The 26,425-nt window shown below is 49.2% G+C and overlaps 3 protein-coding genes across 4 annotated transcripts; 1 reads left to right on the top strand and 2 right to left on the bottom strand.

Annotated features, from left to right (window-relative positions):
* The first annotated feature begins 23 nt into the window (after positions 1 to 23).
* On the top strand, positions 24 to 4,986 carry LOC112896207 (homeobox-leucine zipper protein ROC7-like). Its single transcript, XM_025964128.1, has 8 exons — positions 24 to 443; positions 1,664 to 1,932; positions 2,044 to 2,161; positions 2,265 to 2,903; positions 2,998 to 3,099; positions 3,191 to 3,952; positions 4,062 to 4,438; positions 4,551 to 4,986. Exons 1-7 carry the CDS (start codon positions 363 to 365, stop codon positions 4,422 to 4,424), a joined length of 2,334 nt encoding a protein of 777 aa, XP_025819913.1. The 5' UTR covers positions 24 to 362; the 3' UTR covers positions 4,425 to 4,438; positions 4,551 to 4,986.
* An 879-nt stretch (positions 4,987 to 5,865) lies between these two features.
* LOC112897110 (tryptophan synthase beta chain 1) lies at positions 5,866 to 8,930 on the bottom strand. The gene is made up of 5 exons (XM_025965308.1): positions 8,490 to 8,930; positions 7,730 to 8,086; positions 7,115 to 7,557; positions 6,931 to 7,025; positions 5,866 to 6,266 (listed from the first exon to the last, which is right to left on the bottom strand). The coding sequence occupies exons 1-5, from the start codon at positions 8,838 to 8,840 to the stop codon at positions 6,091 to 6,093; spliced, it is 1,422 nt and encodes a 473-aa protein (XP_025821093.1). The 5' UTR covers positions 8,841 to 8,930; the 3' UTR covers positions 5,866 to 6,090.
* An 8,999-nt stretch (positions 8,931 to 17,929) lies between these two features.
* On the bottom strand, positions 17,930 to 25,623 carry LOC112896635 (zinc finger CCCH domain-containing protein 55-like). 2 transcript variants are annotated; one of them, XM_025964677.1, is made up of 6 exons: positions 25,399 to 25,623; positions 24,614 to 24,728; positions 23,640 to 23,975; positions 21,283 to 21,839; positions 18,455 to 20,789; positions 17,930 to 18,331 (listed from the first exon to the last, which is right to left on the bottom strand). In XM_025964677.1, exons 4-6 carry the CDS (start codon positions 21,744 to 21,746, stop codon positions 18,302 to 18,304), a joined length of 2,829 nt encoding a protein of 942 aa, XP_025820462.1. In that variant the 5' UTR covers positions 21,747 to 21,839; positions 23,640 to 23,975; positions 24,614 to 24,728; positions 25,399 to 25,623; the 3' UTR covers positions 17,930 to 18,301. The 2 variants fall into 2 exon arrangements, with proteins under 2 accessions (XP_025820462.1, XP_025820463.1); XM_025964678.1 differs by lacking the exon at positions 23,640 to 23,975.
* Positions 25,624 to 26,425: the final 802 nt, after the last annotated feature.

Below are 26,425 nucleotides of genomic sequence, written 5' to 3'. Positions count from 1 at the left end.
CCCTCCCCACCGCCACCACTTCGTCTTCCTCCTCCAGTCCCCCATCCCCATCGCCGCCGTCCCTTTCTCCCTCCCTCCTCGCTCGCTGGCTAGCTCCTCCGACGTCCTCGTCGCTCACTGGACTCGATCTCTCACTGTTTGATCGGCGAGCTCGGAATCGGTCGATCGGCTCGCGCGTGTGCGAAGAAGAAGAAGAAGAAGATCGGATCGGAGCTAGCCAGCGAGCAGCCGGCCGGGTCGCAGAGGCGTAGATCCAAGCTCGGGGACGGCCGGTGGAGCGAGCGAGCAAGGGGCAGGTGCGCTCATGGTGAGGTTCTAGGGTTCGTGGGAGGAGGAGGGTATAGCTAGCAATAGCAGGCGGGATGATGATCCCGGCCGGCCGGAACATGCCGGCGGCGGGCATGATCGGCGGCCTCGCCAGCTACGCCGCCTCCCTCGGCCAGGTAACACGGCAATCTTCGTCACCTCGCGCCATCATCCCAACCTCTTTATTTGTGTGCAACTCTTGCTCCGTGATTCATCAGCAGGGATTCACTCTGGCCAGCGCATATACCTGATTATGCATAGTATCTGTTTGATTTTTATGTGAAATTTTCACCGGAAAAATGCAGTACTACACAAGTACCTGTTCTAGCTAGTTTGGGATATTTAAGGTGCTTATTGATCTTGTCCTTGCGAACACGGATTCTGTGTGTATGTGCATGAATCTTGGAGCCAAGCGATAGCTCTCGGTTGGTCGAGCCTCTAGTTGAGGACTCTGTCCGGCTACCCGGCTTCGAGTGCTCGACTTGTAGGTAGTGTGAGAACCGGAGGACGGATGTCATCTTCTCATGTTTTATTTTTCATGAATCTGTGCTTTCAATGTCAATATTTCTTAAACCCCACTTCTTTCGTACTAGTAGGAGAAATTGAGTGGTTTATCCCCATCCTTGAAATGAATTCAGCTATGCGGCGTATTTCTAGAAATTCAATGAAAGGGAAGACGGGCATTTAAGTAGGAGATAATTGAATGCCGAAAGCGGGCCTCGTATCTCCAGGATTAATCCGCTGCATTGCGTAATACCCTCCCACTACACCCATCATCACTCACCTGAGATTGAGAAATGCACGGTTGGTGCAGCGCTTTCTGCTGGGTATATGCTGCTGCACCAGCTGTGCACTTGAATGTGTTCAAGTTGGGGCATCCTTTATTTCTCAAGCGTGCGGAGCTGTGCTCTTCTTCCGGATTTAACCGCTCCTTTTCGACAACTTAATCGGTACTTTCTGGAATTTATTGCTACCCGGTGCGTACCGAAACTTCCTACAGTCTTTGCAAGTCGGTACAGATGCTGGCATCTTAAAACCTTCCACGTTTTGCTCCAGCAAGTAAATGCATGCGCTCCTGTTTTTATTCCTACCTAAGGAAGTAGTACAAGAGACCTTAATTTTGCAAATGTACTGCAGTACGTGCTGTTTGTCTTCCTTCTTCTGAAACAATGATATACATACCTTGAGAAATTCTGTTTCAGAAAATGTAGAGGTCGCAGTTGAAGAGGAGTGATGTAAGATCAAGCCAAAGAACCACCAGCATGTTTTTTTGTTCAATTTTCATGCTGGGTTTAAGTTATCTCGGTTAATTGTGCTTGGGGTGAAACTGCAGCTGACATTGCAATGTGTAATGCAGAACATGATGGATGGGCAGCATCAGCTCGTGGTGATGCAGCAGCAGCAGAACCATGGCCAGCAGCAGGCGGCCACAAGCGGGAGTGACACGCACGGCCCACGCCATGATGAGCTGCTGATGGAGAGCAAGTCCGGCAGTGACAACATGGAGGGTGGCATCGGGTCGGGCTCCGGCGGGGAGGAACTGCAGGAGGAGGACCTCAGCCTGCAGAGGCCCCGCAAGAAGCGCTATCACCGCCACACCCAGCACCAGATCCAGGAGCTTGAAGCGTAAGTTCGTCATTCCATCTCATCTCAAATTCTCAATGCAGTAGCTTGTGATACATGCACTTTTCTTTCTCTTCAGTATTTGATATTGTTGCAAATGCATGGATGATGCAGCTTCTTCAAGGAGTTCCCACACCCTGATGACAAGCAGAGGAAGGAGCTGAGCCGGGAGCTGGGCCTGGAGCCTCTCCAGGTCAAGTTCTGGTTCCAGAACAAGCGCACCCAGATGAAGGTACTGACACTGAGTGATCATCACCTCTTTGCATTATTGCGCTGTGTGTATGTTGCTTCGTGCTAATGGAATGGCATTGGCGTTGCAATGATGGGTGGTGCAGACGCAGCAGGAGCGGCAGGAGAACACGCAGCTGCGGGCAGAGAATGAGAAATTGCGCGCTGAGAATGCACGATACAAGGATGCACTCACCAATGCTGCCTGCCCCAACTGTGGCGGACCTGCCACCGCTGTCATCGGTGAGATGTCCTTCGACGAGCACCACCTCCGCATTGAGAACATGCGCCTCCGTGACGAGATTGATCGCATCTCAGCCATTGCTGCCAAGTATGTCGGCAAATCCGCCACCGGCATGCTGCCCAACTCATCCAACATCTCCTCAGTTGTGGCTGCGCCCTACCCGCCGCCGCTCTCCACCCACCACCTCATCACTGGAGCAGGGGACATGTTTAGCAGCCTCCACCATCATGGAGCCGCGGCAGGATTCGACAAGCCGCTGGTGATCGAGCTCGCCGTGGCTGCTATGGAGGAGCTGGTGCGCATGGCCCAGCTCGGCGAGCCACTATGGGTCCCCGCCCTCATCGATGGCGCTGCCACTGAAACTCTCAATGAGGAGGAGTACGCTTGTGGATTCCCCAGGGGTGTTGGCCCCAAGTCTCCGGAGCTCCGCTCTGAGGCTTCGCGGGAGACTGTCGTTGTGATCATGAACCACGTCAACCTGGTTGAGATGCTCATGGACGTGGTAAGAAACTAGTAAAGTTGGGATGTTAATTTCCTTCTGAATTCACATCAGTACACAATTTGAGAGTGCTAACCAATCCATCCATGGTGTGCAGAACCAGTGGTCGACACTGTTCTCAAGCATCGTGTCACGAGCTGCCACGCTTGAGGTGCTCTCCACCGGCGTCGCTGGCAACTACAATGGCGCGCTGCAGCTGGTAGTCTCAAAAGTTCTAATTCATTTTGTTCATCTCAATTTTATCGTATGGATTGTTTCTTGTTACTAATACAGGTGATCAATGGATGCAGATGACGGCGGAGTTCCAGATGCCGTCGCCACTGGTGCCGACCCGTGAGAGCCAGTTTGTGCGCTACTGCAAGCAGCACGCAGACGGCGGCTGGGCAGTGGTGGACGTGTCCCTCGACGGCCTGCGCACAGGCGGGGCAGCGGGCACGCGCGGGCGGCGCCGCCCCTCGGGCTGCCTGATCCGGGAGATGCCAAACGGCTACTCCCGCGTGACGTGGGTGGAGCACGTCGAGGCGGATGACGCGATGGTGCACGAACTGTACCGCCCACTGGTGAGCTCCGGGCTGGCGTTCGGCGCGCGGCGGTGGGCAGCGGTGCTGGAGCGGCAGTGCGAGCGCCTTGCCAGCGCCATGGCCAGCGGTGTCCCCGCGGCACCTGCGGGAGGTGACACGGGCGTGGTGACCTCGGCGGAGGGGCGGCGGAGCATGCTCCGGCTGGCGGAGCGGATGGTGGCGAGCTTCTGCGGCGGTGTGACGGCGTCGACGACGCACCAGTGGACGACGCTGTCGGGGAGCGGGCCCGAGGACGTGCGCGTGATGACGCGCAAGAGCGTGGACGACCCCGGGCGGCCGCCCGGCATCATCCTCAATGCGGCCACCTCCTTCTGGCTCCCCGTGCCGCCCGCCCGCGTCTTCAGCTTCCTCCGCGACGACGCCACCCGCAGCGAGTGGGACATCCTGTCCAACGGCGGCGACGTGCAGGAGATGGCGCACATCGCCAATGGCCGCGACCACGGCAACGCCGTCTCGCTTCTCCGTGTCAACGTACGTCGATCCAGATCACCTGCAGTAGCAGTAGTAGCTAATAATTCTTCTTCCCTGCTCATCTGATCTGACGAAGCACTGGTGCCATGGCCATGGATACTGAACGCAGAACGCGAACTCGAACCAGAGCAACATGCTGATCCTGCAGGAGTGCTGCACGGACGCTACGGGCTCCTACGTGATCTACGCGCCCGTGGACGTGGTGGCCATGAACGTGGTGCTCAACGGCGGGGACCCGGACTACGTGGCACTGCTGCCGTCGGGGTTCGCCATCCTGCCCGACGGGCCCGGCGCGGGCGGCGGCGGGTCGCTCCTCACCGTGGCGTTCCAGATCCTGGTGGACTCCGTCCCCACCGCCAAGCTCTCCCTGGGCTCCGTCGCCACCGTCAACAGCCTCATCGCCTGCACCGTCGAGCGCATCAAGGCCGCCCTCGCCGCCGACCCCGCCGGCGGCGGCGGCGGCGCCCGGTGACCACCACCCCTATGGTCAGCGCCGCTTCCTCCTCGCATGAATGCCTGACAGAACGGAATTCGAATCAATATCTTTTATAGTTTTATCTACTGATGATGAATTTCGGTTGGAATTTGGTGGGTGCAGGGGATGAACGAATCTGGAGATTGATGAAGAGCGGGTCGAATCAAAATCAAATCAGATGGAACTGAGATACGGGAGGATCCGGCAATGCGGGGAGTCAAGAACGCACCGCGTGCTCTCCTTGCAAGGTGTTGCCCTTCTGATTCAGAGGTAGTAGGCGAGGGGCGCAACACTTTGCAAGGGGGTTGGTTCGGGCATTGACTCTCTTCCTCTCTGTCCTCCCATCCGTCGACCTGCCACTCTTTTCTCCAGGGGTTGTAGTAGAAGTTCATCAGCTTAGCAGCTAGACCATGCATGCATAGCTTTTAATTGGATTAGTTCTTCCGTTGTAATGTGTCTGTACCTTGCTGTGTTCTCTTCTCTGCGTGCATGGAGGTTAATTCGACTTTGAAGGTTTCAAAAGTTTGAACCGGTTAATTGGACTGTTATTTTTTATCAAGCATTCCTTCTGTTCTTATCCGTCCATCATTCATTTTTTTCTCTCAATTATGGTAATAGCCTAAGAGTTCTGTGTTAAGAGTTTAAGAACAACAAGGTGTGGTGATCATGGGCTTGCAAGGTGCCTCAGTGCCTGTGCTCGCCAGGACGGCTCACCATCCTCAAGTCCGGCAACCATGGGCACCCAGCTTGCTTGCTACAACGGAGAAGAGCACACACACGACACGACTCCCTGACACCACTGAGAATTCCGCCACCGAAGCAGCGAACCTCGACTTTTTCGTTTCGACCCAGCGTCTCATTTTCGTACGAGGAAGAGATCTTGTCTTTTGACCTGCGGCGAAAGCTTTTCCAGACAGCGTGAGGGCTCAACCACTGAAAAGCTGGGCTCAGATGACACCAACAATGCAGGAAGGGAAGCTTGACTTTCCAGACACCAAAACAAGCCCAACTTGTTCAGTTCGGCAGGCTGACGTCTCGCTTTCGCACGAGGAAGATGACCCAGCTGAAAGATCATGACAAATTTTCAGACAGCACGAGGGATCAACCACTCGAATGAGATTGCCGTCAGGTGCGGCAACTGGTTCAGTAAACCAAGTCCGAATAGATCACCTTTTACCTACCCAGCGGCAAAAGGCCAACAAATCAACAGGAATGGACATCACAGAGTGACGGCTTGAGGGATCAACCACTGAAAACATATGGAGATCAGATTGCAGTTAAGCGCAGCAACTGGTTAAGCAAACAGAGTTCAATTAGATTACCTTACCAACCCAGCAGCGACGGATCAACTGGAGACAGCGTCACAAAGATAGATCTTCTCAAATCTCAACCATCAGAGTTACTAACAAACGCAAGCAAGCTTCGCAGTGGCGGAGAGTTTAACAGGGGAGAAAGCTTGGCATTTATTTATTCAGTTATCCACTTCAACATCATTCTGATACATGACAACAAACAAACAAACAAAGGCGCTACCAGCTAATACAATACAAGCTTCCAGCAATTATTGGGTAGTTTATCCGAAGGAACAGCGCTAAATTTATCATCGAACCCTTCAAAACTTTGACATGGAAAAGCCTTGTTCAGCCTCCTCTATGGTGTTTTATTAGACTTCGAGATACTTGCTGGCGGTGTGCACATCCTTGTCTCCTCGTCCGCTGCAGTTCACCACCACCCTCACACCGTCGGGAAGGGTCGGGCAGAGCTTCTCAAGGTAGGCGAGGGCATGGGAGGTCTCCAGGGCGGGGATGATGCCCTCCAGACGAGAGACACGCTTGAAAGCTGCATGTGAATGTCATCCTGGGGTCAGATACTGAACATAGCATTCAGGACAGAAAATTGTGGGTACACTACTGAATCAGTTGTTGAGACAAGTTTCAATAATTCTGGGGGGAAAATCGCATGTCTGCATCAGCACAAGAAAAACACAGAAATGTTGTTTGTACACTCAGGGCTAAGACACATTAAACAGTTCGCATATCTCATAGGGAAACCCAGGACTAGACCATACCATTGGAGTTCCAACATCTAAACTGAAAACTGAATATTTAACAATCAGTGAGTGATGGATCACATCTTGCTGATTCTACATGTTTAAAATAATGCACATGTGATGTCCTCACTGATTAAAATTTTCCAACAATTTGAAGCACTCCACATGGGGTGCCACCACTAAGAGCATTTGTACTGATATTAGTGGATAGTTGACACCCCTAGTAACTTTCATTATTGCTAATTAGTACGTAGACCAGGATGTTGCTCCATTTACATCAGGAAAATTCAGAATGTGCATGTTGTTAATTAGAACAGTTAGTCCTGATATAAGGGCGTTCAAAGTTCACACCATCAACCTGATGCTATCAGCATTCAGTAGGTAGATTGGAAATCAACTAGAAAAATTGGTGCAGACATTACAAAAGATGGTAAGAGAAAGCAGCAAACATACCATCCAGTGCCTCCTGATCTGTCACACTGTCGTATTCAGCACGTCCAATATCCTTCAAGAAACTGTGCTCAGGTCCAACACCAGGGTAGTCCAGGCTATGATTAAAAAAAAAAAAGATAATTAGCTTGCATGGTGTATGACAACTAAAATCCTGTGAATGTTTGTAAACATCAAACAAACTTACCCTGCACTGATGGAGTGGGGTTCAATAACTTGTCCATCATCATCCTGCAGCAAGTAGCTCATTGATCCATGGAGCACTCCAACTTCACCCTTTGTCAAAGTTGCTGCATGCTTGTCAGTGTCAACACCATGACCAGCGGCCTCCACTCCAATCAGCCTCACATCTTGATCATCAACAAACTCATGGAAGAGGCCCATAGCATTGGATCCACCACCAACACAAGCAACCAACACATCAGGCTTGCCACCCCACTTGTCCATGGCCTGCCTCCGGGTCTCCTGGCCAATAACCTTATGGAACTCCCTCACCATCATTGGGTATGGGTGCGGACCAGCAACCGAGCCCAAGATGTAGTGTGTAGTCTCCACGTTAGTGACCCAGTCACGGATAGCCTCCGAAGTCGCATCCTTCAGGGTTGCTGTCCCAGAATGCACTGGCCTGACCTGTTATTTAGCAAAAAGGAAGCAAGAAACTGATGAGGAAAGTGTGCACATATCTAACAACAAACATTGCAAAAGGCAAAGATCATGCTACTCATAGAGGATGCTTTTCTTAATAAGTACTACTGTTGCAGGTCCACACTTAATCTAAGAAAGATGGATGTTTTCATCATACCTCCGCACCAAGAAGCCTCATCCTGAAAACATTGAGTGCCTGCCTCTCCATATCTTGGGCACCCATGTAGATGATGCACTGCAGCCCAAAACGGGCGCACACCGTGGCAGTGGCAACACCGTGCTGGCCAGCCCCGGTCTCGGCAATGATACGCTGCTTCCCAAGCCTCTTGGCAAGCAAGGCCTGCGCCACGGCATTGTTGATCTTGTGGGCACCAGTGTGGTTCAGATCCTCCCTCTTGAGGTAGATGAGAGGGCCTGTGCCATCAGCACGCTTGTAGTGCTCGGTCAGGCGCTCCGCGAAGTACAGGGGGCTCTCACGGCCGACATAGTCCTTGAGGATGCCGTCAAGCTCTTTCTGCAAAGTAGGAGAACAGGGTCAGACATATATGGACTGTTCGTGTCCTCCTTGCAAATCCTCTTGAGGTAGGTCCCTGTCCCTGATCAGAAACAGTGGAACGCTAGTTTGTACAGTATGGCTACAGGAACCGCTGCCATCGACAAATCAAACTCACTGAGGGTGCAATCTTTCCGGCAAATTAGATGCTGCATCCTCTAACTACCGTGAATCACGGACCATCAGCACCGGTATTAACTTAATCCCCTGGTCAAACAACCCCCATCGAACGACGGTGCCCAGATCGCTCAAATCCTCCCCACGAGTGAAAAATGGATCTCCGAGCAGCAACGGCTACGGAATCCCCCCGAATCCGAAGTTCGGCAGGGGCAGAGGAGTTGGGTGCGGCGGCGGGTGGCGTCACCTGGAACTCCTCGTCGGTGGCGAGCGCGTGGAACGCGCTCTCGAGCTCGGTGAGCGCGTGCATCAGCGTCTCGGGCACGTACTTCCCGCCGAACTTTCCGAACCTCCCCATCGCGTCGGGCCTCGCCATCCCCGCGACCGCCGCGCCGTTCAGCTCCGCCGCCGCCGTGGAAGCCTCCGCGGCCACCGCCTTCGCCGGCTGCATTGCCGCCGCGGCCACCGCGCCCCTCCTCCTGGGACTGGGACCGGCGGACGCCACCCTCAGCACCGCGCGCGAGGGGGCGGTCCCGGCGGCGGCGCGGGACGGGGCGCTGGCGGCGGCGCGGCTGGGGCTCCCGATTGCGGCGGCCATGGGTGCGGCGCGGTGGGGGCTTATGAGATTCGGGAGGAAGGATAGAGGCCGGGCCGAGGCGGGTGTGGGGTTGGGTGGTCGGGGTGCGGGTACCCGCGCGGCGGGTATATATCGCGGTAGCCTTTCGAATTCCACGCGGGGTAGGTGGGTCCACGGCGGCCCGGGCGGACCCGGCGCACGGGGCGCCGGGTGGCGTAGCACACCGCCCCCTCGCTGCCCCTGCGACCGGTGCTGGTGGACCGGGTGCAGGGAGGAGCGGCGGGGTTGACTGGATCGCGCGCGGGCCCACCGGATCGGGAGCAGAGAAGGGGTGGTGGCGAGGCGGCGGGTGGAGTGACGAAGAAAGGCACGTGCGAGGCCAGCCGCTCGTTTCATTGCGGCTGCCCTGGCAGGGGCATTTTGGGGAGGCCGCCATCCGGATCCCGGGAAGCTCGTGGGCGTCCACGTCGGCCGGAGCGTCGCCGGCGTCGACGGATCGGGACGGCGAGGTCGACGCCGGCGGAGGCCGTCCACCCAGTACCCGGGCGCGGTGGTGGGGTTGGGATCCTGGCGACGGTGACAGGAGGCAGTTCTCCGCGATTTATTGGGGGGGGGGGGGGGGGAGATTACTGCTTATCTGGTGGCGTGGCATCGTGCATCGTGCGTGTATCCAGACCATCCGTTACGTGTCGTCGTATGGCTATCTTCGAGCGGGGGGGTGTTGGTAAAAGATTTTTTTTTCCTTATTGAAACACGGGGTCCCTTATATCCCCTCTGTTTTAAGTTAAATTTGATCAATTTTAACTAAATCTATAAAAAACAAAAATGACATGTAAATAAAAACGAGGAGAGTACACCTCACTAATGAATACATGTACATAATTCTTGAGTAAATTTACCAGAGTTTCGATATGTTATCGTTACCGTTTCAACTTGACCGACAAAATATTATATTATTATTCGAATGGAGGAGCAGAGACATGAGTTCATGTTATTGAGAAACATTTTCCATAACAAACCGGTATATCAATGCCAGGTTTACATTGTAGATAGGCTCGTTTGGCACGATTCCGACTACAACCGGTAGTAACGCCAAACTTTGCTGGCTGGAGATATGTTGCCCGGGGTGATGATGGGCGTGTTTGGTTTAGTGCCACGCTTCGCCAAGCTACGGTGTCTGGCGCCGCCAAAAAAAAATGCTGCTGCTTTGCTTTGTTGCTGATTAAAGTTTGGCTTTTCTAGCTCCGTAGTAGCTATACACGTAGTAGCTTAGCTAGCTTGATGGGCCGAGCAAGCAATCGGCCGGCGTGGTTGAAATCGACGCGGGCGGCTGGGGCCCACCTCCCAGCAAATAAAATCTCCCGTGAGATCGACAGCGTCGCGATGGAGGAGGAGTAGCCCATTGCATTGTGCTCGAACGTCGTCATCGTCCTCCGAGCTAGTAGTGTAGCTTTCGAGGAGGCCGGCTAGAGGTTGCTGCGTGCTCGCTCCGGGCAACGGACGGAGGAGGCGGCCCGTCGTCGTCGTCGTCGTCGTCCCAGCAGCTGCGAGCGCACGCTGCCTGCTACTTCTCTGGACGCGTCCGTTTCAGTTTGCAACAAGTAGCTAGTCCTGCGACCTGCATGGACGATCGTTGGCGGTCAAGAATTGGCATCAGCAGAGACGAGAGAGAGAGAGAGAGAGAGAGAGAGAGAGAGAGAGAGAGAGAGAGAGAGAGAGAGAGAGAGAGAGAGACGAGGCTCCGGTCCTCTGACGGCACCGTATGTATCTAGCTAAGCTACACCTACTCGATCTTACACGGACAGGGTCAAGATAACATGGCACTACACCTACTCGATCAATTCATCAGAAACGTGTAGCATATTCTGATATTCCTGCTAGCAGCGAGAGAGAGAGAGAGAGAGAGAGAGAGAGAGAGAGAGAGATGGACGCAAGCAGCACCGTGGTGCGTACGCCGTTGATGCATATGGATTATCATCAGTGGTGTTTAATCAAGGTTAATTTACATGCAACACTCACGCATGTCAAAATAATTAACAAAGGACAAAGCACATGTGTTCGATTCCACCTTTGGATTCGTGCACCACGAGCGAGGCACGAGCTAGGCACGGTAGCCAGCTGCCTGCTTGCTGTGCTCACCAACCCCCTGCATCTAGGTCTAGCCTTCTCGATCACGGTCGGCCTCTGGCTGCGTCTGCAGCGCACGCGCATGAACTAAGGCTGTCTCCAGCGATATCCTCCAAATCCCATCCTCTACATCCTTTATTTACAGAATTCTCTACAAGATTCTCTCCTCTATATCTCATTTCTCTCCAACAACGTTCTCTAAATCTCGTTCTCTATACATTAAACCCTATATTAGAAACGTATTTTGTTCCAAATTTTTGTACGTACGTATTTATCATACCTCAAACGCTATGGACATATTTTATTTTTATTTAATTCAGTGTTTGAAACGTAAAGAAAAAATAGAGAAGAGGAGAGAGAATCTCTATATATAGAGGAAACCTGTAGCGTTCTCTATTTTAGAGAACCATTTAGAGAACGCTGCTGGAGCAATAGAGAACGGAATCTTCCTTTATATATAGAGTACAGGATGCTTTAGGGAACGCTGATGGAGTCAGCCTAAGGCCCGTCCGAGTGCATAGTTTTCGTTAAACAGTTACTGACACCGAGAATTTAGTAACCGAACCAGAGGAGTATCCATACGGTGATGAAACTCTCCCTCTCGTTCCATGAAATAACTCTCCCTTCTTTCTTCTTATAATTACTCTGTTATGATAAATTTGCTGACGTGGTACAACATTTAATGTCCGTAAAACTGCTTATGAAACCTCCGCTGAGGCTGGCCCAACGTGCACGGGATTAACACGCGCGTACCCCAAAAGATGACATTGTTTTGATTACTGCTGATTTCGCGATTAGAGTAGTCTCGAACAAGGCGGGTGGCAGCAGGCATCGTACCTAGTCGATCGATCGATGGGGCGATGGCACGCGCGGCACGTGATTCGATCGATCTCGCTCCATGGGCCGTGGCCCGGCGGTCCGATCCGATCCTATATACTGTGTATTTTTTACACGTTTAATTTTGCAGGTGAGGTCAAACTGACTCTAGCTGCCACCAGACCCACTTGCTTCGGCTCCATCAGAGCATAGACTCTGTCTAGTTTCTTGGTCACAACTCGCACGCCACGCCGGCCTCACACCAGAGAGAGTGAGAGAGACGAGATTTCTAGGTGTGATTTTAGCTACAACTACAAAGACTGATGCGTCGATTTGGGAACTAAAATTTGTAGGCAGGCATGCTTAGATTTTATTAGCTGGACAAACGTTGAAAAAGCCAACCAAGCAGGCTCATGCACTGGTCATGGAAACCAATTGCAGCGGTGGTTTCAGAAAGATGGAAGTAGTGGCGATGCTCGTCGTCCCATTTCGGAAGATCTTCAGAAGATGTTTTTCTGGCATCTAACTGCTTCTGTGACGACGTGTCCAAAAGAAAATTTGAACTGCAACTACACCTATGTTCAGACGAGACAGGCAGAGCGTGCGGCGGCGGCGGCGACATCAGCAGGAATGACATGGATACGTGACCAAATCTTACACAAATAACAACAGCAACAACAAAAAAACACGGTGGTTCTTGTCTTTTTTTTTCAAAGATTACACAGTACAATCCAGATACTCACAACGCATGCACACCCACCTCTATGAACGCACGTACGCAAACCCTACCTACACGAGCATATTCAAAGACTAAGCCGGGAAAACTCTCGATGAAGTCACCGTAGATGTCTTGTTGTCGATAAATACTACAAAATTCGCTCGGATCACTCGAGAAGTCAAAACCACGAAAACATACACATCCCCTCACAATGCATGTCAAAAACATGAGAAAAAGAAGGGCCATGATTTTGTTTTTATACATCTATCCGATTCAGTACGTGCCATCTGGTGCTGCAGAGTTCATATTCTCAGCCAGCAATAAACCAAGAGCGCCATCAACAATAGGTAGAACCCATGCAACGTGTGGGCGGCCCAGCCAAAAAGGCTCCGGATATGACGGAGCAGGCGATTTGGCAATTCTGGGGCGGCGCCGCCACCACCGTCGCGATCTAATGCTTCCCGGCGTTCAGGGATCTACTGCCAGCGAGTTCGTCAGGCAGACGGCGGGGGGTCCTCTGGGCTGCAACCGCTGCACAATTCCTTCTCTAGGTTTTGTGGGAGCGGATTGTTTCGCTATGTTCGTCTCGGACTAAGCCGAGAGTCCTTCCTTCGTAGCTGCCTCCAACGATCTGGAGTCGGCTTACGAGTTTGTCCCGTAGTCCAGGTTGAATACGACTTGGAGTTGACGGTGGTGTCCCATAAATACAATTCCGAGCCTAGGGTTTGATCTTGTGCTTCCGTGCTTGCGTGTGTCCTGCGAGAGTTTGAATCCCTGATTGCTCTTGTTCTCACGTTTTGAGGTGGGGGCCAACAAGGGATTTCCGGTGAGGAAATTACCCGCCTGAAGCCAACGACGTCTCGACTCGATCTAGGTTTCATGCTGAGCCCCGTCAGGAACAATGAATGCATTGGCATGGAACTGTCGGGGGTTGGGGAACTCCCGGACAGTCCAGGAACTGTGCAACTTGGTTAAGTTGCACCACCCCAAGCTCGTTTTCCTTTCAGAAACGAGAATGAGTGCTAGTAGAAGTAAGAATTTGCGTTGGAAGCTTGGCTTTGAAACTGTTTAGTAGTAGATAGTGATGGTCTTGTACTTTCTTGGGATGAATCAATTTGTGTTACCCTGCTGTCGTAGGGGGAGCGTTATATTGATGTGTTGGTGAGTGATTGCCCTGATGGTGTGCCTTGGTGAGCAACATTTGTTTACGGGTAACCTGGAGTGGAAAACAGACGTGACATGTGGGAGCTTTTGCGCTCACCATGTGGGGCTTGGTCTGGCCCGTGGATGATGATAGGTAACTTTAACGAAGCAATGTAGCAATATAAGCACTTCTCGGAAACGCCCCGGCCCGTCCTGAGCGGCAGATGTTGGACTTTCGCGAAGTTTTGAGTCACTGTGATTTGCATGACTTGGGTTTTTCAGGCCTGCCATGGACCTATAACAATAACCAGGGTCGAGCGCGGGCCTCTGGACCGTGGAGTAGCTAGTACGGATTGGTCTGCACTGTTTCCAGAGGCAGGTATTCAGCATATTACTACTACTCGCTCTGATCATAAGCCTCTGCTGCTTACTGTCCAACAGGATGCACGGGCCAGGCGTGGAAATTGTTTCCGGTATGAAATCATGTGGGAAAGATCAGAGGAGGAAAGAGAGGAGGCGTGACTACGACGGAACCCAGGCAACGATCTGGGCGCCCTCTCGACGGCCTTGATGGAGATCACTAAGGATTTAAAGATATGGAGTAGAGAAAAGTTTGGTCATGTGACACGACAGTTGGAACAGCTGAGACAATTGGATTCACTAGAGAGAGATGATCCAATATCCAATCGTGCTGTCATCCTTCAGCAGCAGGAGATGCTGGATATGGCCATCAGTTATTTCGAAAACTTATGCAGCAAGGACGGGCTCATAAACCCCCAGGAAATTGTTGATTTAATGGAACCGGCTGTAACGGCCCAACCAATGCAGAGCTTTGTAAGGAGTACAGCGATGAGGAAATTGCAGATGCATTATTTCAGATTGGTCCTCTCAAAGCGCCGGGTCCGAACGGCCTCCCAAGCAGATTTTTCCAACCTAATTGGGCTTTGTTGAAGGAGGATGTTGTTCGAGGTGTGAAGGAATTTTTTCATCAGGAAGCATGCCCGAAGGGGTAAATGGCACTTGCATTGTCCTGATACCGAAAGTGCCGCACCCGGAAACACTTAAAGATTTTCGCCCAATAAGTTTATGTAACGTTATCTATAAAGTGGTTTCTAAGTGCGTTGTTAACAGGCTGCGACCTCTCCTACAGGATCTCATTTCGCCAAATCAGAGCACATTCATACACGGGAGAATGATTACGGATAATGCCCTCATCACTTTTGAGTGTTTGCATTCTATCAACTCTAATGCAGATGAAAGGAGTAGTTTTTGTGCATATAATTTGGATCTACCCAAGGCGTATGACAGAGTGGAGTGGAGCTTTCTACATCAAGCGTTGCTGAAACTGGGCTTTCAAAGTACATGGGTGGATCGGGTGATGTCTTGTGTGACCTCGGTTCGCTATACTGTACGTTTCAATGGTATCTTGTCGGCACCGTTCACTCCTACCCGTGGTCTACGGCAAGGTGATCCTCTCTCGCCTTATCTATTCCTTTTTGTTGCTGATGGGTTGTCGATCTTGATTAATAGAAAAGTGAGTACAGGAGCTATCCAGGAGCTGAAAGTGTGCAGGAATGCACCAGGTATCTCCCACCTCTTATTTGCAGACGACACGCTGTTGTTTTTCAGAGCGACAGGTGAGCAGGCAGCAGAGGTGAAGGATGTGCTGGAGACTTATGGAAGATGCACTAGACAGCAAGTTAATCCAGCTAAATGCTCGATCATGTTCAATGGCAAGAATCAGAAAGTCGCGCAAGCACAAGTTAAAAGTACATTGCAAGTCTAGCAGGCGGTGTTTGATGCACGGTACTTGGGCATCCCGACACCTTCAGGCAGGATGAAGGGTGCTCGGTTCCAACATCTGAAGGAGAGATTGACTAAGCATCTGCGGGACTTCACTGAAAAGAACATGTCAATTGCAATGAAGGAGGTACTAATTAAAGTTGTTGCCCAGGCTCTACCGATTTACATCATGAGCGTCTTCAAGCTACCTCTCAGGCTTTGTAATGAACTCACAAGCACTATCAGGGATTTCTGGTGGGGGTGGAGAATGGGAAAAGGAAAACACTGTGGATTGCGTGGGATGCAATGCTTCTGAAGAAATACTGTGGTGGCATGGGATTTAAAGACTTTCGGTTGTTTAACCAAGCAATGCTTGCTAGACAAGCCTGGCGGCTTATTCAGTTTCCGGACAGCCTTTGCGCTCAACCGTTAAAGGCAAAGTATTACCCGCGCGGGTGCTTGGTAGATACCGCCTTCTGTGCCAATGCTTCAACAACGTGGCAGACCATCATGCATGGCCTAGAGCTACTGAAAAAAGAAATCATTTGGAGGGTGGGCAATGGCACATGCAAATCCGCATCTGGCGTGATCCATGGATCCAAGGGAAATTTCACTTAGAGTGACCACCAGACAAGGAAGATGCAGATTACGCTGTGTGTCAGAGTTGTTGGATATTGATGGAAGGAACTGGGATTTCAATAAGCTTATTCAGATTTCAATCCGGCAGATGCTGAGAAGATTGCTAAGATAAAAATCCCGAACAGACTTCCTAAAGACTTTATTGCTTGGCACATGGAGAAATCTGGCATTTTCTCTGTCAGAAGTGCATACAACTTAGCCCTCAGACTCAATGGAGGCCAAGAGAGCCAGGCTACAAGCTCTGCCCCAAAATGGTGAAAGGAAGTTGTGGTCGTGTCCCCCCAAAGTAAATGTGTTCATATGAACTTGTCAAAGACATCTTACCTACCAGACAGGCTAAGTTCATCAGGCGTCTGAAGCTGAATGGCATCTGCCCTCTTTGTGATCGCGAGGCTGAGTCAAGTTGCCATGCAACGGTGACCTGCCCACGGGCTATGGAACTGCGATCGGCAATGAGAGAATGCTGGCATCTGCCGAATGAAGAGAAATCCAGATACATAGGACCGGAGTGGTTGTTGTAGCTCCTTGATTAGTGCACATCCGAGGAGAGAGACTTGACAAAATTGCTACTATGGAAAACGTGGTCAGTCCACAATAACATTACTCACCAGTGTGGCCCAACGGGAGTACCAGAAGCGACACATGCCTTGCATGCTTTACAAGCCTCACTCTCTGAAGCGTGTGCCAGTGGTAACCAAGTCCCCGGCAAAGGAAAGAAGGCATGTTCATCGTCCGGCAATAGGAGGACATGCAACCGAAAGGCAGCTTGGGAGCCGCCCCCAGCTGGCTGGGTCAAGTTCAATGTCGATGGATCCTTTATTCCTCAGTCGAGTACGGCGGGCGTCGCGTGGTGGCGTGCGACAGTGAAGGTAAAGTTATTCACACAGCATGGCTTGTTCTTTTCAGATGTCAAGATGCCGCAGAAGCAGAAGCTCAAGCGTGTGAGCTTCTGCTTGGAGGGCTTCCGGCTCGCGGCACAGTGGTCGCAGGGGCAGGCGACCATAGAAACTGACAGTGCACGGATCGTCCAGTTGATGGAGGAGGTAGAGGGACCGTTTTGCGATCAGCTTCATTATGGTTGAGGCAAAGGACCATGCCAATCTATTGGTCGATTGGCGCGTCACCAAGGTAAAGAGATAGTGTAATCTAGTTGCTCACGAGTTAGCCTCTTTAGCTACAAGGAATACTCATACTGCAGTTTGGTTGGATCACTCGCATGCGTGCGTCGCTGATCTGATCAAGGATTGTAAACCTTCTGTCTAATTAATAACAGAGCTCTCCTTTACCCGAAAAAAATAAACCAAGAGCGCCCGGCACGTAAAAGGGTCCAGAATTTTACTACAGCTTTTACCATCACAAAAGGGCAGAACAGGCAGGAGTACATGAAGGCACTCCGTCTACGACGACAGCCGTCGTGAAGCTTCATCAGCTTCTTAGCAAATGCCTGAGATTACCGAGCTGTTGCGGTGTATTCGGATCAATCAAACAAGAGCACGCGATGAGCTCTAAGTCCTCAAGACTAGAACAGTTTGATAGCAAGCCTGCAATATTTCCGACTATCTGAACAGAGTGAATCCCCGTAGGCTGCTGGCTGCTGCAAGCCTCCGGGCTCCGGCTCCCCCAGATCCATTGGTAGCTGCAGCTTCGGCCGCCGCCATGGAGTGCGCTAGTTGGGCCGTGCTCAGCATGCTGGGCGGCGCATAAGAACCAACAAACCAAAAAGGCAGGCCTTGTGTGTGCTTGGGCTCCGCATACTGGGCCGCGGGCGCAACTTAACCGAAGGCCCTTGACACTCCGCACCTCAACCAACAGGCAGATGACAGTAATCCTCATCACGTTATTGATCTCTCTGATTACCGATCGCAATCAGTGGTACAATGATACAAAAGGAAAAAGCAAATCGAAATTCAGAGAATAACCAGCCACGATCGACTGAGTATGGCGCAAGCCAACAACTCCGAGGCATGCTGAGCACAAAACACACCACAGCATGTAAATTGCTTCCTATCCTATTCATGAAAACGATCCAAACCTTTCGTACTTCGCTACATAAAAGGTCCAATCTTCAGATAAATCGTCTACAAAAGTTACAGGTGTCTACCAACCGACACACTAAACTCCCAAACTGCAAGCAAAAGCTGGGGGTGAAGCGCCGATACTTTACAGAATCCTAAACCTTTCGACCACAGATGTGGCGCTTTCCAGTAAATTTCAACTTCAGGCAGAGAACTCTCGCAGCAATGTTATTCGTGAAATGTTACGCCTTGGCATACTTGCCAACGTATGCCTGCAAGCAATGCAGCACGGCTCGGTTAGAGCACAGGTATAAGGCGAAAATGAAGTTGAGTGCACAATGGAAAAGATCCGAGGGGAGTAAAGAAAAGTGATGAAACATGGGGCTGGGGCTGACCTGTACGAGTTTATTCAGTTTTTCTTTGGAGTAGGACATGTAGATCTCGATCTTCTCTTTTGTTGGAGGCGTATTTTCCACTGTGCTTGTAACTTTGTCAACAACCTTCTTGACGATGGTTTTATGGACCTCCCTGCTCATCTGACCCTCTTTCCATGTAGGCTTCAGTGCTTCCTTCACAAAGTCCGCAAGTGCAACCTTGAACATCTTCAGTGGCTTGGAGTCCTTGCTCTTCTTATTATCACCGTCTTCATGTCCCTCAGCGTCACTATCTTTGTTCTCTCCTTTCTTAATTTCTGGAGGCACAGTTTCATTGACCACCGAAGCAGCAGCAGCAGGACCAGACGGTGCACCTGTATGAGGTAAGAGCATAGAGTTGCCATTACTACTACCGACTGCAATTGGCATCTGAAAGGTCTGAGGAGCATGCTGCTGCTGCTGTTCAGATGGAACAGAGAGACCAGGTTGGACTATGCCTGTTTGGTGCTGTGCCCAGGGCCACTGATTAGGTTGAACACCAGGAGGTACAGCAGATGAATTGGCCATCAGGCTCGAATTAACATTAGGCTGTGACGATTGCAATCCTGTACCAGCACCAAAAGCCGTGTTTCCAAAGTACTGTGCCAAGGAAGCAGTAACACGGCTAACTTCTTCGCTTTTTGCTGCATTGTGAGAAACAGTAGGTCCAGCCATATCAGTTGAGCTGGAAGTTGGCACAAGAGGTAAACCTTGCAAGGATTGATTTTGCGTATTTGGAACTGACTGGAAATTCTGCATGTTTCGTGTGCTTTGAGAACCACTGTCTTGACCCAGTCTGGGGATGTCAACTGTTCCCTGACTCTGCCCAGCAAGCACAGTTGTTGGAAGAAGCACAGTTGTTGGAAGATTCTGTGGAACTTGACTGGCAATACTGAAGTTATGTCCATTATGCGCAGCAGAGGGATTTGGCAGAGCCTGTGGCTCTAGACCATAGACATGTTGGCCATGGCCCATATGAGGAGCAACCGGCTGGCCCTGCATGCCGGGAGTTGGGTTATTTGCAACTGCCTGTGGAACTACAAATTGCTCTTGCCTGTTCTGATGTACAGGGAAGTTGTTTTGTTTCACGTGGCTATTCGAAGGGAACGAGGAAGTAACGTTCTGCAATTGGGTGGTGACTGGAAGATTTGACGGCCCAGGAATATGAGGAATCGCATCATGTCTCTGAAGTATTTGGCCCAAGCTTTGCTCTGCTAAATTATTAGCACTATGCATACCTGACTGCATGCTCAAATCTCCAACAGTTGCAGGAGCATTCTGACCACCCATGCCAGGTACATTCTCATTATTCATGTTATCTGCAGTAGTCTGGACAGGAGCTAATAGCTGTGGCTGTTGTGAAACAGCAACTTCATGTTTATTTTCCACTTGTGAACCAAAATCTTCCTGAGGAATAATCTGGAACTGGCTCTTTCCAGCATCTTTTGAATGCCGGCTTTCATACTCATAACGAGAATCATTTCTGCCAATACTCTGAGAAATAGGATTGTCCCTGTCATCCCTGGATAAAATCTGAGAAGTTTCATGCATAGCATTATTTTGTTCACTCCAGTTTGAATAGTTTCCTCTTGCTGGACGCCCGTCACTGTAATTCAAAGGCGCATCAGGTGCACTAACTCCTATCTGACTCTGGGGGGCTTCCTCGTGGAGATATGGACAATTTTCACCACGGCGACATCGACCTTCAGCAAAAAACTTACAAGGGTTTTTATTTACCCTACGATTCTCAGTCCTATTCCCATAGGATGAATCAGGACCACCTCTATCATGGGCACTTTCCCTAGCATCATCTCTCCATCCACCATGAGAAGCAGAATCACCATGAGCAAATCGGCAACTAGCACCTCTTGCACATCTCCCTTTGGCAAAATTATAGCATTGTTCAGTAGACCGATAATCCCTTCGGGGTTCAGATCTTTCCCATGGCCCATCATCGTAATGATCTCGAGATTGCCTACTACGCAAATAATCATTTGGTTCTCTTGAATCCATAAACTCCTTGTTCTGATACCCAAACCTTTCCCTTGGGTCAGCAGGATAATGATCTTCAAATGGCCTGTGCCCGCCATCTTCATGAAGGAACCTGCAATTCGAGCCTCTTCTGCATCTACCAGCCACAAAATCTCTACAGGGAAGAGCAGGCCCTCCAGATGTTCTGCCTCTCTCAACCCTCCAGTCAGATCCACGATCAGCAAAATAAGGACTTCTGCTCCTGCCTCTGCCTCGCCCTATACTCCTGCTTCTGCTCCGACTCCTGTTTCTGCTTCTGCTTCTGCTTCTGGAACGACTTCTATTCCTGATAACAGAAATACACATTGTAGAAAAGAATGTACTGCCATAGTACACATTGTAGAAAAAAAATGTCTTCCGAATGACATTACAATTTACAAATAATAGAATTCTAGTAGATGTTGTGACTGATTCTTAAGTTCGTATACCATCTTCAAGATCAATATTGATTAAAACTGGCTGATATAGATTCTTCACAAGTACAGATATTATCAAGGCCCACATTTCTCAACTCCTTGCTACTAGATGGTAGTGTAAGGATACAGCATGTTGCTTGTGTACAAATACAGGTGGTCCGACAGGAGACCAAATGCAGAAATGTTGGCCTCAACTTCATTTATTTTATATAATGCTCGTGAATTCCATCTTGCATGCTTCCATAATAAAAAATTGACCCAAAAATAGCATCTAAAGCTGTTTACACAGTACATGCAGGGAACACATAACCAAAATGCCAATACGTGCATGGTCAATAAAATTAGTTACTTGCTCCATCATACCTGCGTGATCTATTCCAAACCCCTCTTGGAGATGGACTGCGACTGCGAGGCCTCCATGCATCTGTATCAGAAGGCACCCTAGAAGAATAACCATGACTACGAGCTGTACCCCATCCATCACCGCGTCTTCTATCATCTGCATATCTGTTCATGCCTTGGTTACCAGCTGCCTTGCTCCACTCGTTATTATCACGCTCATCAGCCGCTCTAAGAGGCTGTGATCTTTCAGAGGGTGCCTTAGGTTGCAATTCCTTGGTATCTTTATTGAACCCATCAGCCTGTTCCTTCTCATGTCCAGCACCACAGTGGTGCATGGAGGTATCAGGTTTTGGGTGTACATCACCACCTTTGCGGTGAACACCGGTCTTATCAGGAAGAGACTCATCTTCGCTGATCTCAACTATATCATGAGATGCTTCTTTCGCATCCCACTTGGAACGCTGTCTCCTACTATCACCAGTCATTCTGTCCCTTCTTTACTATTCTAAAAAAGATATGGATGCCACGTAGTTTCAAGTGCAAGATCTCCTTCCTCTTGCAAAAGTTCTTCTGAAACTCTGAAATAGTCAAGGAACATGTATATGGTTACAATTAATCAAATAACGTACTGCTACAACAATCAAAGCTTGAGAAGCTAGGAACAAAACCAGCAGTAACTGACAGGAAGATGAAAATGGAATTATCCCTTAAAGGCCTAAGATTCTAAATCTTCAAATCAATACTGTGACGAATATCAGGCATACACAGAGCTCCAAAGCATAATTAAAAAACTACAAATTCAGGAAGGAACAAAAGACAAATGGTCATACATCTGGGGGACAGATAAATATTCTTCAACCAGGTTTTACAATTTCCCTTTTCAAAACATGCCCCCCCCAAACCCACCCACCCACCCCCCGGCGCGCGCGCGAACCAAAGAATCGCGAAAATGAAGGAAATAACTAAAATTATGTCCTATGCCAGGCAAATACACAAGTAACTGCCTTTCACCTATTCTTTGGTTGTATCTTTAGTAAACATTGTTGGCAGTTTCTTGGCATTCACTGGAACACACACCTTAACTTTTTTGACATGTTGGCTTCAGCCAAAATGAACTTTCCAAACTCCTTTTATATGGAAACATTCATAATTGGAGCATGGAAAATTTGGAAGCAAAGGAACAATCTCGTTTTTGAAAGAAGCTAGCCCAGCTTGCAAGATTGGAAAAAATATTTCATCGATGAAAGCATCCTACAAGCTCACAGACTGAGTAAAGATAGAAGAGCGGCTTTCGTTAGCTGGAATGAACCTCCTACAGCTAACCAGCTTACTCCTCTCTGGTTACGTTCTTTTTGCAGTTGCGTATAGCATCCCCCCCCCCCCCCCCTCTTTCCTTTTGAATAAAATTTTACACAGCGGGGGCCTCCCTCGCTGTATTTATGTCAAAATATGTGACAAAGTTTGCAGGTCGTAAACAAGCCAATTTAAAAATATCTAACTATGAACATCCCCTTGGCAGGATGTGGCTTGTCAACTCCACAAATATGTTCCCCTACAATATGGCAGCTGTTTGTTGCTAAAAATTTTTATTAGTGGATCATAAGTCTTTCATGTCAAAAATAAACCAGACCCTGTGTCTCAAAATCCCATGACTAGCCCTCAAAGCCTTCAACACCAAACTTCATCACCAACTGAAAAACTGCTAAGCATGATTGGAAATTAGCAGAATTCAAGAACGAAAAGATAAAGCAGCATCTAAGTCAGTGCCTAGGCAGCACCAGGAGATCGTCTACCATGCAATGGAGCGACCACATTAACATAGATTGTAGGAAACACAAAGCAAAATCCATGGGACCATCATACGCGGAGCGACAGTGCCAAGTGAAAATAGAATGGATGCCTTGTTTGTACATCTAGACTTGTTGGCAATGCATTTTTCAAATGATTAGTTCCATGGGTTAATTGATCGAATTTCCTACTTATCTTTACGATTTCTTGTTTTTAAGACTACAGTTGCATCTTCTTTATGGTTTTTTGTTTCTTAAGACTACCGGTTGCATCTTCTTCAATGTCAACAATTTCAGGAGCTAAAACCAAGAAGTCTGGATGGCAAGAGTTAACAGCTGAATGGGCAATCACAGAATTTTCTATAGAATACTTTCATACAGGCAATTCCACAACCAGGATTGTCACAAACATTTCCATTTTCATTAGCCAGGGAGTTTCACGAGACACATCAAAGAAATTTCTTTTCTGCAACTTATCTCATTACAACTCACATAGACCATACATCTTACAGATAACAAGAGGACTACAGGCCACAGGGTATGCTTTCTACATTGACAAGACATACATCTACAAAATTAAGTCCTGCCTACCAAGAAAATAATTCAAGCAGCAACTGAAGAAATCTTGGGCATCAACAAGTTGCATCAAAGTTTTCTCCCTCAATTATTGAGTTCCAGCAGGTTTGCCAAACTTGGTGGATACTTAAGGTTCAGTTGCTACTGGCTCTGATTGTCATGAGCTGGGCGGGGCACTGCTATTGTTAGCATTACAGTGAAGTTTCTCCCTCGGTTGCTGTTTTCTGACAACTTCGCCAACTTGGTGGCAATTAACATTTCATTTGTTTCTTTAGATAATTGCTAGCTAGAGTCTTGAGGGCTAAACCAAAAGGCCAGTAACTCCAAAAAGTGGCATTTACAAAATCCTTCCTGCATATGAGAAAGATAATTCTATCAGCTCCCATGAATTCCTTTTGTTTTCTCGCTACGACAACCATCTTCATGTGACATTTCTAGGCACATGACAACCTTATAATAAGGTTAAATTGCCTAACCCCCTACCCATGTACCGACCGACCAATGTTACCAGTTTCCTCTGAAAGTCAAAGAAATAAAATAGGGTTTCTAAGTCAGTAAGATTTTACAAGAAATGTCATTGAAAGATTCACATTATCCACAACAACATTTTGTTTATAGTTGGCTTTGCAGCCAAGCTTTAAGAGAGTGAAGCACACCCGGCTTTTACGTTTCCTAAGGTGAAATAAATGACAACTAAAGAGTACGGCCTATTTTCTGACAGCAGCCAAATCAATGATAATCACAAATGAAGGCAGCAAAAAGAAGGCAAAAATACCAGTCGATACGGACAAATCTATAATGGCGTATTGGATAAACTGGCAAGTACATATTATCCAGAAAGAGTAGTTTCTTTTAGGAACAATGGCAGACAGAGCATTGTAGGGTATCCCATTTGAACAAACTAGTAATCAGACCATGAAACATAAAGTCACATGATTTGCTTGTTTATATAGGAAGAACCGAGACAAGAGAGTAACACAGATACCAACCTGAAACTGTACTCGGCAGTGATCCTCAGATGATAAGTCAGTAAGACTCAGACCAGCACTACAGCTCCTGATCACCCAGCAGGAATCATGAGACCTTACTCCGCCTACAGTCCATCTGACAAATAAGGCAAATCAGCTTGTTAAAACCGTGCAAAATTTCAAATTAATCATATATAATGCATCAAACTGAAAGGCTAAAAAACTGAAAACAGAAAAGCCATCTTACTCTAACTAGGAGTGGTTACAAGCCAAATTTAGGCACATAGGCCACCAGAAAAACTGAATATTCACTATAATGTGGTGAAAAAACAGTCTAGCGATTACTCTACAGGGCTAGGGTGAACAGGATATGGTGCACCGGGTTGAATTGTAAAAGAGGAGACTTTGGAACCAGCCAAGCCAAGGCGGTCTCGCAACACAATGCGAAGGTCCAAATCCTCACAACGTAGCCTATCACTAGAAGAACTGAAACATATTTAACAACAACACGTCCCTACGTCTACGCGATTCGAAGCGGCTGGGAGCACATCAGCTTACCCGTACCATCCGCGGCGAAAAGGAAAGACCCCAGAGAATCCAAACCCTCCCCTTTCACAAACGCGGGGAGCGCGCGTAAACCCTAGCGCAAATCTCGGAAGCCTACCTAGGCGAGGTGCCAAAAAAAAAAATCTCGGTTTCGAGATAAGTATATAACCGTAGCTAACTTCGCAGCGACGGAGCGAGGAATATTCCGCGCGCGGAGGGGGTAAAGGACGAAGAAGCGAAGCAAGGGTAGGGTTCCTTACCGTCTGGCAAGGGCACCCAGTCCGAGCGCTGGCGGATCTCCACTCCACTCCGCGACGCCAGCCCAGTAGCGGCAGGGGGGAAGTAGGACGGCCAATTGCGGGGAGGCGAGGGCGAGAGGGCGGTGGCGGCGGCGGGAGGGGGAGGCGGGTGGTGGCGTTTCGGCGGCGGTCAGCGGAGGTCGGGAGGGGAACGGGGAGAGCGGCTCGATTCGTTAGGGCTGCGGGGCGGGGGCGACGGGATTTTATTTTATTTTTTATTTTTTTCCCTCCCGTTTAGTTTTCTGGTTCGAATCGAAACCAGCGGTTTCCCCACGTCAGCGTGAGGGCACGTGTGCTATCCAGCAGCTCAAGTGTGCTTTGAGATTGGTGCACAGCTTGGCGCGCACGTTGCACCAAGCTCGAAAGGTGTGCAATCTCTTGGAGGTGTAGAATCTCTTATCCTATAAACGGTGATTTTGCATGTCCATACAATCTTCATCTTTTAATACCATGATGGTTTTTTAATAGATTCGAACATACCCCACGTCGCCAAGGGCGGATCTTCCCTTTCTTCCTCCGCCTCCTTCACTTTCTCTTCTTCTTCTTTCTCATTTTCTTCCTTCTCCTTTTCAACCATAACTGGAAATTGTAAGAAAGCTCCATAGACTAGCCCCTCCCCCCCCCCCCGCCCCCCTCAGCCTCCTTTGGTGAATCCAACACTGCACGTCGCATATTGCAAATTCCTTTTTTCCCGAATAATAATATTACACTTTCCTCCACACATGATATGGATAGTTTACGATTCTCTACCATGGGTGCTGAACTTGATATGCGAAAACATATAGGATAAACAGCCAACTTCCAACCTACTGGTATCTATAATGTGTGATTGTATTATCGGTGTACCTTCTGCCTATTGCTTGAGATCCTTCATATTTCCCTGGCAAGAAAAGGTAAAAGACTTGAGCATTTATCGGACAAGAAGGTACAGACTGTGGCATATCTTCCGAAGAAAAGAGACGAACCTTGCTAGGCGGAAGACACCACT

Source organism: Panicum hallii, chromosome 6 (genome assembly GCF_002211085.1).
Source record: "Panicum hallii strain FIL2 chromosome 6, PHallii_v3.1, whole genome shotgun sequence".
NCBI lineage: Eukaryota > Viridiplantae > Streptophyta > Magnoliopsida > Poales > Poaceae > Panicum > Panicum hallii.
Note: the sequence above shows the minus strand (reverse complement) of the source record. Positions and strands in the feature narration are given on the sequence as shown.